The sequence below is a fragment of the Terrapene carolina genome, unplaced genomic scaffold, assembly GCF_002925995.2.
Source record: "Terrapene carolina triunguis isolate 2854851 unplaced genomic scaffold, T_m_triunguis-2.0 Scaffold33356, whole genome shotgun sequence".
Classification (NCBI taxonomy): Eukaryota; Metazoa; Chordata; order Testudines; family Emydidae; genus Terrapene; species Terrapene triunguis.
In genome coordinates, this window is record NW_020697707.1 from 1,030,147 (window position 1) to 1,045,521 (window position 15,375).

At 46.6% G+C, this 15,375-nt stretch overlaps 1 protein-coding gene across 3 annotated transcripts in view; it reads left to right on the forward strand.

Moving 5' to 3' along the window:
- The window catches only part of NRG1 (neuregulin 1), a 237,281-nt gene extending 231,850 nt beyond the window's left edge, over nt 1–5,431 (forward strand). For all 3 annotated transcript variants that reach the window (XM_026663345.1, XM_026663343.1, XM_026663344.1), the window contains one exon: nt 3,984–5,431. In XM_026663345.1, coding sequence (XP_026519130.1) covers nt 3,984–4,635 — 652 coding nt within the window. In that variant the 3' untranslated portion in view covers nt 4,636–5,431. The remainder of the gene's footprint in view (nt 1–3,983) is intronic.
- Nucleotides 5,432–15,375: the final 9,944 nt, after the last annotated feature.

A 15,375-nucleotide genomic window follows, 5' to 3' on the forward strand; every position in this document is an offset into this window, starting at 1 on the left:
AAACTCCAGGGAGTGACTGCCCCCTCCTCTGCTCAGCAGCCCCTTCTCATATGGGCCAGCCCGGCTCTGATTGGCTCCTCCAGTAAACCTTCCCCTAATTGGCTGGATCTGAAAGCTTTTTCCCTATTGGCTGCCTCCTGTGCAGCCTCGCCAGGGTGGCTTAAACCCCTTACATACCAGTGAGGGGCAGCTGCCCCATCACATATGTGCTTAAGTGCTTTGCTGGATCAGGGTCTATAGCAGCAAATATTGTATTCTGTACCGTCTTTGGGCCATATGGATTGTACTCCCAAGTTCATGCAGATAAAATGTATCATTAGTATAGCATATTTGATCTTCTGGGTGAGAAGAGAGGATGTTGTTTGCATTGCCCTTCTGTAGTGTCTATGTTACCCTGGGCAGCATTTTGACACATTAGCAGTCTTTTCAGGTATATAGCTCTTCATTCTAACAAGGAGAAAGAGGGCACCGCATCTCCAGTATTGCATTTCCTCCAAATAACATTCCAGGGGGAAATACAGGCTGCATTTTTACAATAAATCACCAGTCAGTTATGGCCCAAACTTGTGCTTGATATGACCATGAACCCTGGGTGTTAAATTAGGCCTCATCTATCTTCAGCCTGCAGGAAATAAATGGCAAATTATTTCTGGAAGATGGGGGGAGAGAGAGAGACTCTAGATTAAAGCTGAATTGGAACCATAAAAGAACCTGTTAAAATAAAAATGCAGATTCCCTTCTCCTCTAAGACTTTGGTGCGCAGGGAGTTAATGAGACAAGAATATATTCCTTCAAGGCTCTGATCTCTACAGTTAACCTGAGTCACATCTTAATTTTACTTTAAAAGCTAAATAAAGGTTGAGGACCAGCTCCTCAGCTAATGCACATTGGCCTGGCTCCATTGAAGTCCATGGAGCGACACCAGTTTACACCTGCTGGGCACCCACCTCGTATTCAGTAGAACATATGCTGCATCTCACACCAGAGAAGCTTGTAGAAACCATCTCTGTGGCTGACCTAAGACCTGGTCTACACACTGCGATACAGCAGGGCCAGGGAGCAGCAGGAGAGTGTTAGATGGGAGGTATATAAACCCTAGGATGATCAAGACCTTATTCCCTGTGGACCAGGGAAAGGTTACTACAGGGTAATTAGAGAACCTGGAGCCAATTAAAGCCCCGCCCAAGACCTAATAAAAAAAACCCTGCTTCAGTCAGACAGAGAGAGGGAAGGAGAGCTGACTAGAGTTTGGAGGAGTATTGCTGTTAACCAGAGGACCAGGGGAAGGGAAACCCTGGCCAAGCAGAGGAGAGGGACTCCCCTGGCACAGAGGACTGAGGGAAACCCTACCCAAGGAGAGAGAGGGTAAGCAGCCCGCAAAGCTGAAGGGGCTGAGACCCAGGGTAGGAGAACGGACCTGGGTCCCTTCCCCGCTTCCCTCTCTCTGTCCCATTGAGGCACTAGCAGAGCCCATAACGCCCAGGAATAGGGGCAAGGGGCGGCACCCTGACCCACCACACCAAGAAAACGCACAGGACCCACCACAGTAGCATTGGCCATTTGCCACAACACAAAGTGATTTGTATTGGTTTCGTTAAACCAATTTGCATCTCTGTGTGTGGATCCTCTTATATAAGTTTAAACCTGGATTCTATCCGTTTAGTTTATGTCGGTAAATTTACAGGCGCACACTAAACAGATACACCCAGTTTTAAACCGGTATAAGTGTCATGGGAACATATGACATAGGGCTGGAACGGAGCTCCTGAGTCATCAAGGCCAGTCCCCTGCTGTGACAGGAAACTCCATCATATAATCCCATTCACAAACGTATCACACTCCATCCAGGTGTGTCTCTATGTGTGCATCAATACACAACATTGGACCAGTTTCACTACACCAAATGAAGTGAAACTTCCTGTCAGCAGCAGTTGTTGGGCAGAAGCTTCTATCCCTTGAGCACCAGCTATAGAAAGATTTGAATAGATCAGAGAGCTCCTGAATATAAGGAAAAAGAGGGAATGATTTTATTCTGTTATTGGACACACAGACCTATTCGTTCCTCTCTGGTCTCACGGTGGCCATCTTGATTCATTGCCACAAATGGTTACAGCTGTCACTTTTTTCCTAGAAACAAAGGGCAGATGTAAATCAGCAGAGTGCCACTGAAAGCCATGGAGCTACACCAGTTTACAACAGCTGAGAGTCTAACCCAATTTCCCCTCTTTCCAATTAACCTGCTGTGTTTAATCAAGGGGAGTATGCAGAACTGAGTCATGCTTTGGATGACAATTTTGGATGTAGACTGATTTTGATAATTTCAGACTCAGATAACTATTCACCAATTAAAAATAAAAGGCGCTTATCAGCAGTAGGCCTACAACTTGTATTAGTGGGTTTGTGCGAGACGTACCGCTTGGGTGTGTCTTAAATTTGGATACAACTGAAATTCAAGCAGGTGAAGTTCAGGGGAAGGGAAAACAGGCAAAACCAAACAATGTAAAATGTCATGCTGTGCACTGTGCCTTTGATCAGGCATTTTGAGCCAGATCCTCAGCTGGGGTGAATTAGCCTGGCTTCCCTGAGTGCAGGGGAAGGACACTGATTTACACCGACAGAGGATTTGGCCCTTTGTCTTTCTTGTTTGAACGTCAGTAGGACTTTTGTTTTAAGGGACGGCTGCCTACCTGGAAGCTTACCTCCATTTATAAAAATCACCTTCAACTGCTAACCTTCCCCAGAAAGCTACCAAGGGACTCTGAGTAAATTCTCTAGAGGGGCCATTAACACTGAGCCAAAGCGTCCTTTGTGTCGGCTCTTGTTTCCACACAGGGGACAGGAAATGCTCTGTGTTTTGATTTCTGAAGCTGTTGCCGGATCATTCTGTCAAGGGGCTGGCTCCTCATGCCCCCATAGAACTGGCAAGGAGATTGTGTGCAGGGGGGGGAAGGTGTGTCCTGGAAAAAGACCTTATAAGGATCATATTCCACGTAAGGAACAGCTGCCATTTTAAACCGCTATTTTACGCATTTAAAAGCCAGCTCAGTGCTATAAGACAGGAATTACAGTGTGGAATGGTTTCTCCAGGGGTCAGCACCCAGATGCTTCCACTGAACAAAGTGGAGATTCCTGATCATTTTTGAAACCCAGGCCCGATATGTTTTAACATTAGGGGTCCACCTAAGTCCTCTGGTTCCAATTCTGTAAAGTGAGTGAGTAAAGGTGGCAAAATCTGCCCCTCTGTTTTTCCCAGAGGTATGCAGGCTCAAGCTTCAGAGTGCCTCAGCTCTGCTCATTTTAGTTCTTTTTCCCTGCTCATTCCCTCAAGTCCCAGACACGGGGCAAATGTTGCCTGGAACAACAAGCACTGTAGTTTTTATAAACCACTTGCAACTGCATTGTGTTTCTTTCATCTCCTGCTCCCTAACTCCCATTGCTGGACTCACCAAAGAACTGAAAATACTTCCCCTGCTCTTCCAATAGCCCTACACTTCTGGTTTCATCAAATTCCTCTCCTCCTTCGATTTTCCCCATAAGCACAAAAGCATTCTAGACTAACATACCATGTGGCTAATAACACTGGGAATGTCTGTCTGTCAGGTGCATTGATTATGGAAGCATTGACAGAGGCTGCTGCATTTTTCAGTGATGGCCTAAATGCAAAGCAGTATGCATGCCCTACTGCCAGGATTATCCCTGCATGCAGCTACATGCACATGTCAAATCCACAGCTTGCATGCATGCATGCAACATCCACTGCGCAGGTGCAAGGCAAGCACATGCAAAAATACATATTGACTATTGCATGCATTAGAAAATGAATTCCTTTATTCCCAAGGGTATCGCACGTGACATCACAAACATGTGGGACATGGATAATATGGTAATGATTTGTTCCTCAAAGGTGGCCTTTCTTAATGTTTTCTCTTATGTTTATTCCTTCTCCACCTTTATGGGGCCTTTTTGTATGTGTCCTTATTCAGGTATGTATCCGCTATGACCACACCGGCTCGCATGTCACCTGTTGATTTCCACACTCCAAGTTCTCCAAAGTCCCCCCCTTCAGAAATGTCTCCACCGGTATCCAGTTTAACTGTATCTGTCCCTTCTGTGGCGGTCAGTCCCTTTATGGAAGAGGAGAGGCCTCTGCTTCTGGTGACGCCACCTCGGTTACGGGAGAAGTATGACCATCACATTCAGCAGTTCAATTCCTTCCACCACAACCCCGCCCATGAGAGCAACAGTCCGCCACCTAGTCCTCTGAGGATAGTAGAGGACGAGGAATATGAGACCACACAGGAGTATGAGCCAGCACAGGAGCCTCCAAAGAAACTAGTCAACAGCCGGAGGGCAAAAAGAACAAAGCCCAACGGACACATTTCCAATAGATTAGAAGTGGACACCGACACAAGCTCTGAGAGCAGTAGCTCTGAGAGTGAAACAGAAGACGAAAGAATAGGTGAGGATACACCTTTCCTGAGCATACAGAACCCCATGGCAACCAGCCTAGAGCCAGCCACTGCATACCGACTGGCTGACAGCAGGACTAACCCAACTAGCCGGTTCTCCACACAGGAAGAATTACAAGCAAGGTTGTCCAGTGTAATAGCTAATCAAGACCCTATTGCTGTATAAAACATAAACAAAACGCATAGATTCACATGTAAAACTTTATTTTATATAATGAAGTATTCCACCTTTAAATTAAACAATTTATTTTATTTTAGCAAATTCCACTAATAGAAAACAGGATGGGGAAAAAAACTTTTATAAATTAAATATATGTATGTACAAATGTGTTATGTGCCATATGTAGCAATTTTTTACAGTATTTCAAAAATGAGAAAGATATCAATGGTGCCTTTATGTTATGTTATGTTGAGAGCAAGTTTTGTACTGTTACAGTAATTGCTGTTCTACGGTATTTTGCAGAATCTTCCGACCTTCAGTTCTCCTGGCTTTTTTGTGCATTGCGTCATGGTAACTGGACATATGATTTGCAAGAATTGCAAAAGTCCCTATGTTTGCTTGTAGTAGACTGCCCCCCCAATCAAAATACCCTGTAATGACATACCCACCAACAAAACAAGACTGTTTTCTTCTATAAGAGGTTTTATTTGCTTTCCGTATCTGAAATGAGTTGTGTCTGCTCTCTGCCAGCCAAAAGGTTTGCTTCATTGGGCACTGGAATAATAGTACATCAAAAGCATGCTACTATTAATGACAGCAGGATAACAAAAATTGCATTAAATAATGTTACATATTAGAAAGAGAGTAATACTGTGATTTTAAACTGAATATATTATTAATCAGAAATCAGCTTGTACTCACTAGGAACTGTCATTACATTTTTTTCCAGATATTAATTGTCCTAGTTATCCCTTAGAAAATGGGCTCAGAGTAGCAGAGGCTGTGAACCCAGTAGTTTACAAAAGAACAAGGTTTCTATTAGCTTAAGTTACTGGGAAAAATACACCAAGTATCTGTAACCAGACAAGGAAAAGAACTAGCTGGGGAAAAAAGCCACTAATAAAAGTGCAGCCATTTTTACCAGTATTTTTAATGTTGATTTTTAATAGACAGTTATTCTTTGTTTTCAAAGGGACACGGTGAGAAAACCCCCCCAGCAAACCTGTAACAATAACTATTCTGTGACTTGTTGGAGCTGCTATTAGTATGAGAGTCATACTTGTACATAGAAATGACTTGCAGCCAAATCAATTTGCTGAATAGTTAAAAGGAATCCTGGTGGGAAAGACATAGCAGAAGACACATTGAGTTCATATCTGGTGACCTGATTTTTTTTTAATAGTTCTATGAAAAGCCCATTTCAGTAGACAAACACACTGCGTTGATTAGCCCCACAATGTGCATGGGTATTTGTGCATGTGACCAGTGATTGCATTAGAATCTTTGACTGGTAATAGACAAGTTGTGGTATCAATACTGGAGTTATTGCACCCTTTCAGACAAAAGCAAATCGCCTCTTTTGCACCAAATTCTGATCAGTTTAGTGGGGTGACCCCCTCTCATTTGAGTTTGATTTTACATTCAGCTGGCACAATGCAGACTCAGGACTGATGTAAATAGCAAGCATTCTGCATGGACCCCTGGGAGTATGACTAGGAGAACATCAGTGCTGTAAGTATGACTGATCCTAAATAGGAGCCATTTCAGGACAACAAAAATTTCAGCCGTGATTTACTCTTAATTCCGATCCCAGTTACACTGATGTAAATCAGAATATATCAAGGCAATTAGGCCAGATATACACCAGTGGAACAAAGGTCGCAATTCAGCAAACCTCTAAGCCCATGCTTATCTTTAGCATGTGCTCAAGTCCCATTGACAGCAGTAGGACATGAGTAAAGTTAAGCACACGCTGAAGTGCTTTGCTGAACAGGGTTGGACAGCTCATTCAAGCAGAATCTGGCCGATTGTGGTAAATGAAGCTACTTAGGACTCTGGATGAAGGCGGGGAGCGACAGTACTGTATTATCAAAACAGAGAGCATCAGCTTCACTTTTGCTGTGAGATGAGAGTTCTTAGCCATCTGATCAAGCAGACTGAGAGCTTAGGACAGTAGGGAAATAGTGACAAGATTACAAGGGAGAATCTTTCTGATGGAAGGGAAAGCAAGGGCAGGTGATTTTCAGTGAGAGAGCTCAGGCAGTGGGCTCAGTTGTACTTGCATATCGCCGCACATTTAAAAAGCATATGGGAGACTGCAGAGTTTTTAATTAATGTGTTACCAAGACTCATTTTCCTTCCCAGTTTTCCCTCCTCTTTTGTATTCATTGCTGTATTTTCACTGTGCTTACCAGTGTCTTTGTATTGCATCTGCACACAACCAGGGCCCTGTGTAAATTCTGGATGCCTGGCACTCATTTCATATGTTAGTTATTATTACTGTTGTAGCAGTCTCCGCAGAGACCAGGGCCCCATTGTGCTAGGAACTGTACAAACACATAGTAAGAAGAAGTGGCTGGGGTTTTCAAAGAGGTCTACGTGATTTAGGAACAAAAGTCTTATTGTCTGTCAATGGGACTTTTGCTCCCAAGTCACTTAGGCGCTTTTGAAAATTCAACCCAGTCCTGCCCCAGTGAGTTTACTAAATAGACTAGACGGCCAAAGTGTGGGAGGGGAAAGAGAGGGAAAGTGACCTGCCCAAGGTCTGCACCACTGGGAATAGAGCCCCGATCTCCTGGGTCTGCATTCAGTGCCCCATCCACTGAATCACGCCATGTCTTGGTGGCCTTTGTGGCTTTTCACAGATTAATGGTGGGGGGGAGGGTGATCACATGAAAGCAGAGTAAATTACTTACAACATTGAAAGTATTATCAAAGATTACAGAAGGGCACTACAAAATGGAAGTCTGTGCCTTGTGCATGTGGAACACCTGGGGAAATCTGTTACATTCTTCCGATTGCATTGTCAAGCTCTCAAGCCAAAGGAGCTGCCCCAGCATACAGGCGGAGTGACGCACAACAGCGCACGAGCCCTGAGAGCTTTAAGCTGGGCTTTTCAGAGAGGCGTGTGCTCAACGAATGTCAGTGGGAGTTGGCTGCCTAACTCCCTTAGACGCCTTTGGAAATCCCAGCAAAAACCAAACCTGTGTTAAGTCAGTAGAGTTACCCCGGTTTTGCACCAGCATAACATAGCAGAATTTGGCCTCTTGCATGAGCCATATTAGTAATACGTACTGAGAATGGTAGGACCCAGCTCTGCACAGTCTGAGACGTGGTTAACGAACCAGTAACATGGCTAGCCCTGACGCTGCTGCGGCCTGTTGCCTCCTGGAGACGGGCTTGAGCCTGCAAGAGGTGCTGAGCAATCCCTGGACCTGCTGCTCACCTCGCAAGACTGACAGGGTGGAAACTCAGCTCTCAGCATTAGAGCAAATATGCTTTCCGGTGACAGGCCAAGTCATCTCTTGGGGCCATTTGCTGCACTCTCTGTGCTATTGGGGTCCCTTTAACAATGTACAACCCTCTGGCAGCCTTGCTGGCCCTCTGCTAAAACTCACAGTAAGTGCAACAGCAGTCCGAGGGGGAACGAAGACTCTGTGGCTGTAAAACCACCCTGAGTTCTATGACCATGACATTTACCCCCACACCAGCACGTATTTCTAGTGAGCAGTTTTACATTTTGGGAAATTCTGCATGATTAGAGGATCCCGTCAGGGGTGGACAATGGAAAGTGGTGCGTAAAACATGGTGGGGGCCCGATCCTCAGCTGGTGTAGATCAGTACAGCGTCACGGCTGCTGATTTACACTAGCTGAGAATCTGGTCCTTTATCCTCACATTTGTGTTTTCCCCCATCTCCCACCTCATCCCACAAAATGTCTCCCCGGGTGTGAAAGGACCAGCATTTCTCTTTGCTTTGCCAGGGAAACAATAACACTTTCTGTCCTGTCTCTTGTTTCATGACAATGAAGCATCGTCTCCTGTTTTCATCCAGCTACTATATCTTTGTACAGAGTATGAACCATTACTCGTGCATTCAGAACAGCAAACCTGTGCCTGCTAAACGGGCAAGTCGCCCCTGGCAAACGTAAGCAAAGCCTGTTCTCTGTCTTCGATACTGGCTAGATTCCATCAGCCACATTGATTTCCAATGAGAAGAGCACCTATGAAATGCTGCAGAGAAATGCAGACAAAGAAAATGGCCACATATCATTATTTTAATGATATATTCTGTTGTAAATACATCTTGTACATACTTGAATGTTTTCCTCCATCATTTATTGTCTTTCTGAGTTACGTGTCAATGATGCTCTCTCAATTCCTTGTGTAACACTGTAAATACCATAATGTCCTTTATTATTTATACTTAGGCATTTAACACAGAGAGAGATGGCTTCATATTATTTTAAGATATATGTCAGAAATAGGGTTTGTTTTCCTTTTGCTTTAAAATTGTCATGTATCCTCTTGTTTCTCTTTTCCTTTAAAAAAAAATAATTTATTGTTGAGAAGAGAGGATTGTATCTGTAATGAAACTGTTCAAAGAATGCACCCTGGAAGGCCATAAGGTACTGATAAACTAAAGAATTTATTATCCCAATTATGAATCAATAAGCAATTGTTGATTTATTTAAGGTTATATTGTTCATTTGCAGTCAAAGAGGTGCTGGAATAAATTGCTACTGTGTAGTACTGGCACAGCTGCTCAGCAGACTCCTTCAGTCCATTAGACCTCACCTCTCTGGCTCCCTAGTCCAAAGACTGCACCACGGTTACAAAGCTGTCTAGCTCCAACATTTTTTTTGGTGAGTTAAGTTCTTTTACTGTCATTTTTGCCTGATTTTTCTCTCGTGTCCCAATTTCTGGAGTGGAGTTTGCCATCCAGTCTGCTGTCTGTCGCCTTTGTTCATAGAGATTGCCGGTCTGATTGCTGCTGAGCAGTTTGGCATTGACCAGGGTTCAATAATAATTAAAAAAGAAAGTAAAAAAGGAAGAAAGAAATTCTCCAGTGGCATGTCTCACATGTCCTTAATGGCTCAACTGAAAGACAAACAGGTGCATTGGAGTGGAGCAGCAAAATAATATACAGACTAATGGAAAGATTTTTGGATATGAAATTTAAGACACTCCTGCATCAATACGTTGCTCGTTTAATAGCGATTCCTGGTCCAGCTTTGTCAATCTTGCCTCTAAAGAAAGTTATCCCCATTTTTGTGTTGGGCTCCTTCTCTACTTTGTTTCTTCATGGCTGTGTTGCTGTCAGCTGGAGCATTCAAGCCAAGGTTTAAAAGTGCTCACAGTCGGGGCTGGATTTTCTAAAGACCTGATTTTTGTTTGTTGTTATACATAGTGTCGTAGCACCTAAGAGCTCCAGCATGAGTCAGGACTCTATAGAGCAGTGATACTCAGACCTCATTGGTCTAGGAGCCAAATTAGCGATCAGCATTCCCCAAAAGAGCTCACAGGAGTGTGAATTCATTGTTTCATATATATATATAAAATTCTCACAGCAAAATGATTGACCAAGTATTTTTATTTTATTAACTACAATTGGTTAATAACATAGTAATGGCATCCAGATTGGTTAATAGCTTAGATGGGTTAATAATTAAATCACACAATGTTTTAACATCATGTGCTGCAGGGAGACACATTAAAGAGCCACTTGCGGCTCACGAGCCTCAGTCTGAGTATCGCTGGCATAGTGCTAAATACTGTACAAACAGAACATAAAGACAGTCCCTGCCCCAGTTAGCTTACAAGTTTAGCATCCCATTCTTCTAAGTGAGAGCTGAGTTCCTTTGACACTGGGGATCACCCCAGAAGTGCTGGCTTGGGCCGAGAGCTCAGGCTCGCTCCCTTCACAGCTCGATGTGGTTGAGTTATAGTCTCTGTAAGTATCCAGTGGGCGAGGCAGCAGATGGACACAAAGACCTTCAGAGCAAGGGAGGATGAGCGCCTGCCTGTGTATTTGCAGAAGGGGAAATGGCATACCACAAGTGGAGTTCCACCTGGCCGCAACATCTGGGTTTGCTCGGGTGACTCCCGGACCTAATTTGCTTTGTCTCAGGTGCAGCTGAGCGAGCGCAGAAGAAGAAGGTTTAAAATGCCCAGCCGGCTCTTGGCTGACCCTTGCGTGCCAAGCAGTATGGGCTGCCCTCGTTTCCACTTGGGGCAAGCTGCCATCTATCAAGCAGGCCCAGAGATGGCGATTCCTGTGAGCACTCTGTCAACAGCCTCTTCCCGCCTGTTTTTGTGAATTCCTTGTGCCCCATTCTCATTTCCACCCAGGCCCTTTTACACCGCCTTAGCAGAGTAAAGGGGAAGTGCGTGAAGGAGAATCAGGCCCAAGTCTGGTGGCCCAGGTGGTTGGACAGCCTGGTATTCTGCTGGACCCATGTGTCTGCCGCAGAAGTACCATTGTCGTTATTATTGGCTTTTATTGGGATTATCTGATTTGCTGCCACTCAGGGGCAATTTAATGCATGTGGGAGGAGAGACGGTAGTAGATCCCCAAGACTTCTATGGCGCTGTGAATTCTCTTTGCCTTCGGAGAATTTATTTTCCAAGGTCTCCTTTGGCCTATGCACCCTTCTAGAGCTCTCTGGGCAGAATTGCTATTTTAAAGACACTGCTCCCTGGTAGCCCTTTGCAGCGCATCTTGGGAAGCATCGGCAGGTCTGTTTGCCGTATTCCTGTCCAGAGTGCACTGCTGGGAGAGAGAGTGAGGCTGCAGAATTTGCTCATGATGGGTGACAAGAAATGGAGAGTTTTAGAGAGTTATGGGAATTCTGCTGTGCCTGACTCTAATCTGGCCAAAATCTGAAGGCAAACAGGCAAAACTGAAGCCTTTGTGCCAAAAACTGCCTGCTCAGATACTTTATAATACCACGCACCCTTTCCCAGCACGTTGCAGACACATCAGCCCTTCACAAGAATTTTTTCATATCATTCTTCTGGTCCGTCAACATGCTGACTTTGAGAGGATTCACATACAAATCAAATCTGAACTGGCCATTCCTCACACCCCAAATCCTGTCAAAGGGACAAGCCTGACACAACCGTCACGCTGGAGCTGCTAGCTGGCACACCTCCACCATGTAACGCACAAGGGCTGTGCCTGTGCACTGTGGAGGTTGCACAGTGAAGCTGAACAGCTCCATTGTGGCTTTTACGTCACAGCCCTTTGAGCAGCGTGGAATAACTGCTCCAGGAACAATCTCTCCTGGGGCTGCTTGGCTTCCACGGACCAAGGTTGCTGTGTTGGGTGAGTGTAGAGGGGAAGGGAGAGGCACGCCTCTCTCTCTAATCTGTCCACTCCCTTTTGGGAGTCCTACAGGGATAACAAGGAGGGAGGATGGTCCAGTGGCCAGGGCACAAGCCTAGGACTTAGGAGACTCAGGCTCAGTTCCCTGCTCTGCCACAGGATGCCTGTTTGACCTTGAGAATGTCACTTAGTCTCTCTGCACCTCAGTTCCAAGCAGTGCAATGGGGGTAATAGCACCAGGTGTTGCAAGGATGAATACATGAAAACTGTGAGGCACTCAGCTGCTGCAGAGAGGGGGGCCAGCTAAATAGATCGAGTGAGCAGCCCCCGGCTTGCAGCGTGCGGGGAGCACAGACTGCTGCTGTGGCAGGTGCTTGTGCCAGGGCAGGGCAACTTCTTGCAACCCCCTAGACACCTGTGCAAGGGCCGCCCCCAGGGAATGCCCAGGCTCCTGTGCCCACATCCCCTGGGCCAGGCAGCACGTGCGCTGAACTCGGCTGTGTTGATTTGACACAGTCACGCTGAGTTATACATTGAACAAGGCGGACAACACTAGATAACATCTCCTGCGGTGGGCTAAGAGATGGCTCCCCTTGGAGGTGCAGCAGAGGGTAGGGCCCTGGGAGCACTGTGCCCCAGTATTTCTGCAAGGGGGATAGACACAGGCTTGATCCAGTCCTCAAGGAAGGTGTTTATGAGTGAGGCTAGGCAGGGATGCGTGCATTGGGAGGAGCGACTGTTTAAAGCTGTAATCATCCCTCCTCCTGAACCACACTGGTTCTAAAGTAGTATTTCTCCTGCCGCAGCAGTTCAACACCTTTCCTGGAGAGGCGTTACCGAGTCCTGAATATGCAGCACGGCTCCTGCTCTAGGTTCCTTCGCTGACATTGACGTGGTGGGACCTGAATGGAGCATGAACGGATTATTTCCAGCTGGGGCAGTTATTTTCAGTCCCCCGTAGTCTTTTCTTCCACTGCACCATTCGCACACGTCCCCCTAATGGGGAACACGTCACAGGGGCCTCAGTGCAGCTCTGCGTCATGGCCAGGGCCAATCATCTATGACAGAACTGGAAACCCGCTCCCTAGTCAGGGAGGACAGGCCCCCGCTGAGTCTTGGGCGCAAAGCCCCCACTCAGCTACCAAGATCCTTGCAGTACACCGGTGTACTCCAAAGCCCAAGCACCTGGGAACAGGGTGTGTGATCCTGTGACCGGGTATACCAGACCCTCTGAGGCCCCCTGCTGGAGGTCTCATGGCCCTGCCACATCCCGCCCCAAAAAAGGGCAGTGGAGAGGGTCCTCCAAGCTGCCTAGAGTGGCTGTGCGGGACACAGCCAATCAGGGCCCTACAGCCTAGTATAAGAAGAGCTGCAGGGAGAGGGGGAGTTCAGTTCCTTGTTGGAGCTATGGAACCCCAGATAGGGCAGAGCTGCCACAAGCCAGGGACAGCAAGAAGGAGCCCTGAGTTGGTTGCTGGGACTCCATTAGGACAAGGCCCTGAGCTAAGGGTGAAAACGCTGTGGGGAAGTGGCCCAGGGAATCTGTGTGACATAGTTAAAGGGACACAGCAGATGGCTGTTCTCTACAGGTCCCTGGGCTGAGACCTGGAGTAGTGGGCAGGCCTGGGTCCCCCTCACTCCCCATTAGCCACTGGGGGACAGTGGCCTGGACATTGAGGCACCCCGGAGAGGGAACTGAACCATAGTGGCCCAGCTGGAGAGCTGTAGCCAGGAAGCCCCAAGAGGGTGAAGACACTGTCCCAGCTCTGGGACAGAGCAGTGCCCCAGGGATCCCTCTGTGGAGACGATCGGAGACAGGGCGTGCAGGCACGTGCACTCGGTCAAGGGTGCGCTCACGAGAGGTGAGTGATCCCCATTACCGAGCCCGATGAGAATAACACTGGGGCTGAGGACAATGAGGCTCAGTAGGTCTGAGGGGTCCAGGCTGGGGGGGGACGGGGTCATCTGTTGCTCAACCACTGAATCCATATTGTTGAGTTTTAAGTGCACGCCGCTGTGCCTGCATGGTGCATCGCTCCTTACGGGTGACTCCTGGCCTGCCTCGGAGGGTAAAGAGACCCAGTTCATTTCTAGTAGCACCAGAATTCAGTGCCACCCTGCCAGCGGGGTGTCACCTTGCATCCTTTGCCTCGCTGTGCTGCAAGGATTTGAGGATAAGAGCAATGGCTCTGCCTCTAGGTGCACCCGTGGCTCTTGCCCCTGAATGTGGTGTGGGAGTCCTGCTGCCTTGCCAAGGCTTGGGGGCAGATTGTCCCAGGAGCTCTGCCAGTACCTTGCTCTGTTCTGTGGGCTGGCAGGCACACACCTTCCCAGGTAACATTTTCTGCTATGTTTGTGATTTGCAAATGTTAACTCAAAACCAAATATTTCAAAAAAAAATACCAACCCCCACAGGCCCTTTGCCTGACTGGGGAATCAATCAGAGGCCAAGTTTCATGTTTCAAACTTCAGCTGTTTTGGGAAGAGGCCCCTCTCTCTCTCTCTCAAAAAAAAAAAATTGTTTTTTTAAAAAAACAAAACAGGAAAATGCATGTTTGTTCCATCGTAATCTGCCTAAATAATGGAAGGAGGGATTTTGCTCTAACTTTAAAAATAAAAACACTTTTTGGCTCCAAACCAAGTATGGAAAAATATCATCCAGATGGGTGAAAAGCAATGAACAAATGGGGTAAAAAACCCCAAAACATAAGCATTGGAGCCATGTTGCAGCCTTAACCATAGCTTTCACTAACAAGCGAATAATGTTATCCCCTTTTCACCTGAGCCGTTGGCCAGTTTGGGGGGGGTGAGGGGTGGGGCTAGCAGGTTGTTTCGTATAATCATTTTCTCCTCCTAATGGAATCAGGTAGTTCATTGATGCAATCTTGTTTATTTATACATAAGGTACAAAGTCCTGTTCCCTGGATCCCAACAGGAATCAAACAACAGGAATCAAACAACAGGGGAGAGTTTCTTTGCTCATAGTTCCAAGCCTCTCTCAGCCAGCACTCAGCCCAAAAGCTCTCTTAGCCTTTTTCTATAGGTCCTACTACTAGGGGTTCTCTGTCTGCATCTGGGGCTTCTTTGCGTGTTTCTGCTGCTTCTCTTTCACACACAGCTCCCCCAATCAAGGCCCTAGCCCCAGCCTTTGCTACATCAGTCGCCAGAGAAACCCACTGGGTCACATGATTCACCTTGTACTCAAGCCTTGCCGTGTGCCTGTGTTTTGGGTGGCGGCTCCTACTGCTTCAGCTACTTGGGTACATATATCCTGAAAGAAGTGTGTCAATTACACCACCAGCTTCAGCCCCCCTCACGATCCTCCCCCCAGAATAATGTTATCTCTAGCTAATCTGGTTCACACAGCAAAACTGCCTCAAAAGAACATTATCGAGGTTGCAAAGTCAAGCATGTTAAGGTTAGGAGATGCCAGAATTGCTCTTGCATCATTAGCGCTGTCCTGCTGTGCTTATGCATTATGACGCAGGGCCAGAATCTCCTTTACATGAAGGTTTCCTTTCACCACGCTCACAGTGTACAGGGGCCTTGAAGTGAGTATAAATGCCCACAGTGCAGCCCTTTTACACATAGTGCAAAGGGGAATTTGAAGCTGATCCTCGTATACTGTGAGGGTAAAAT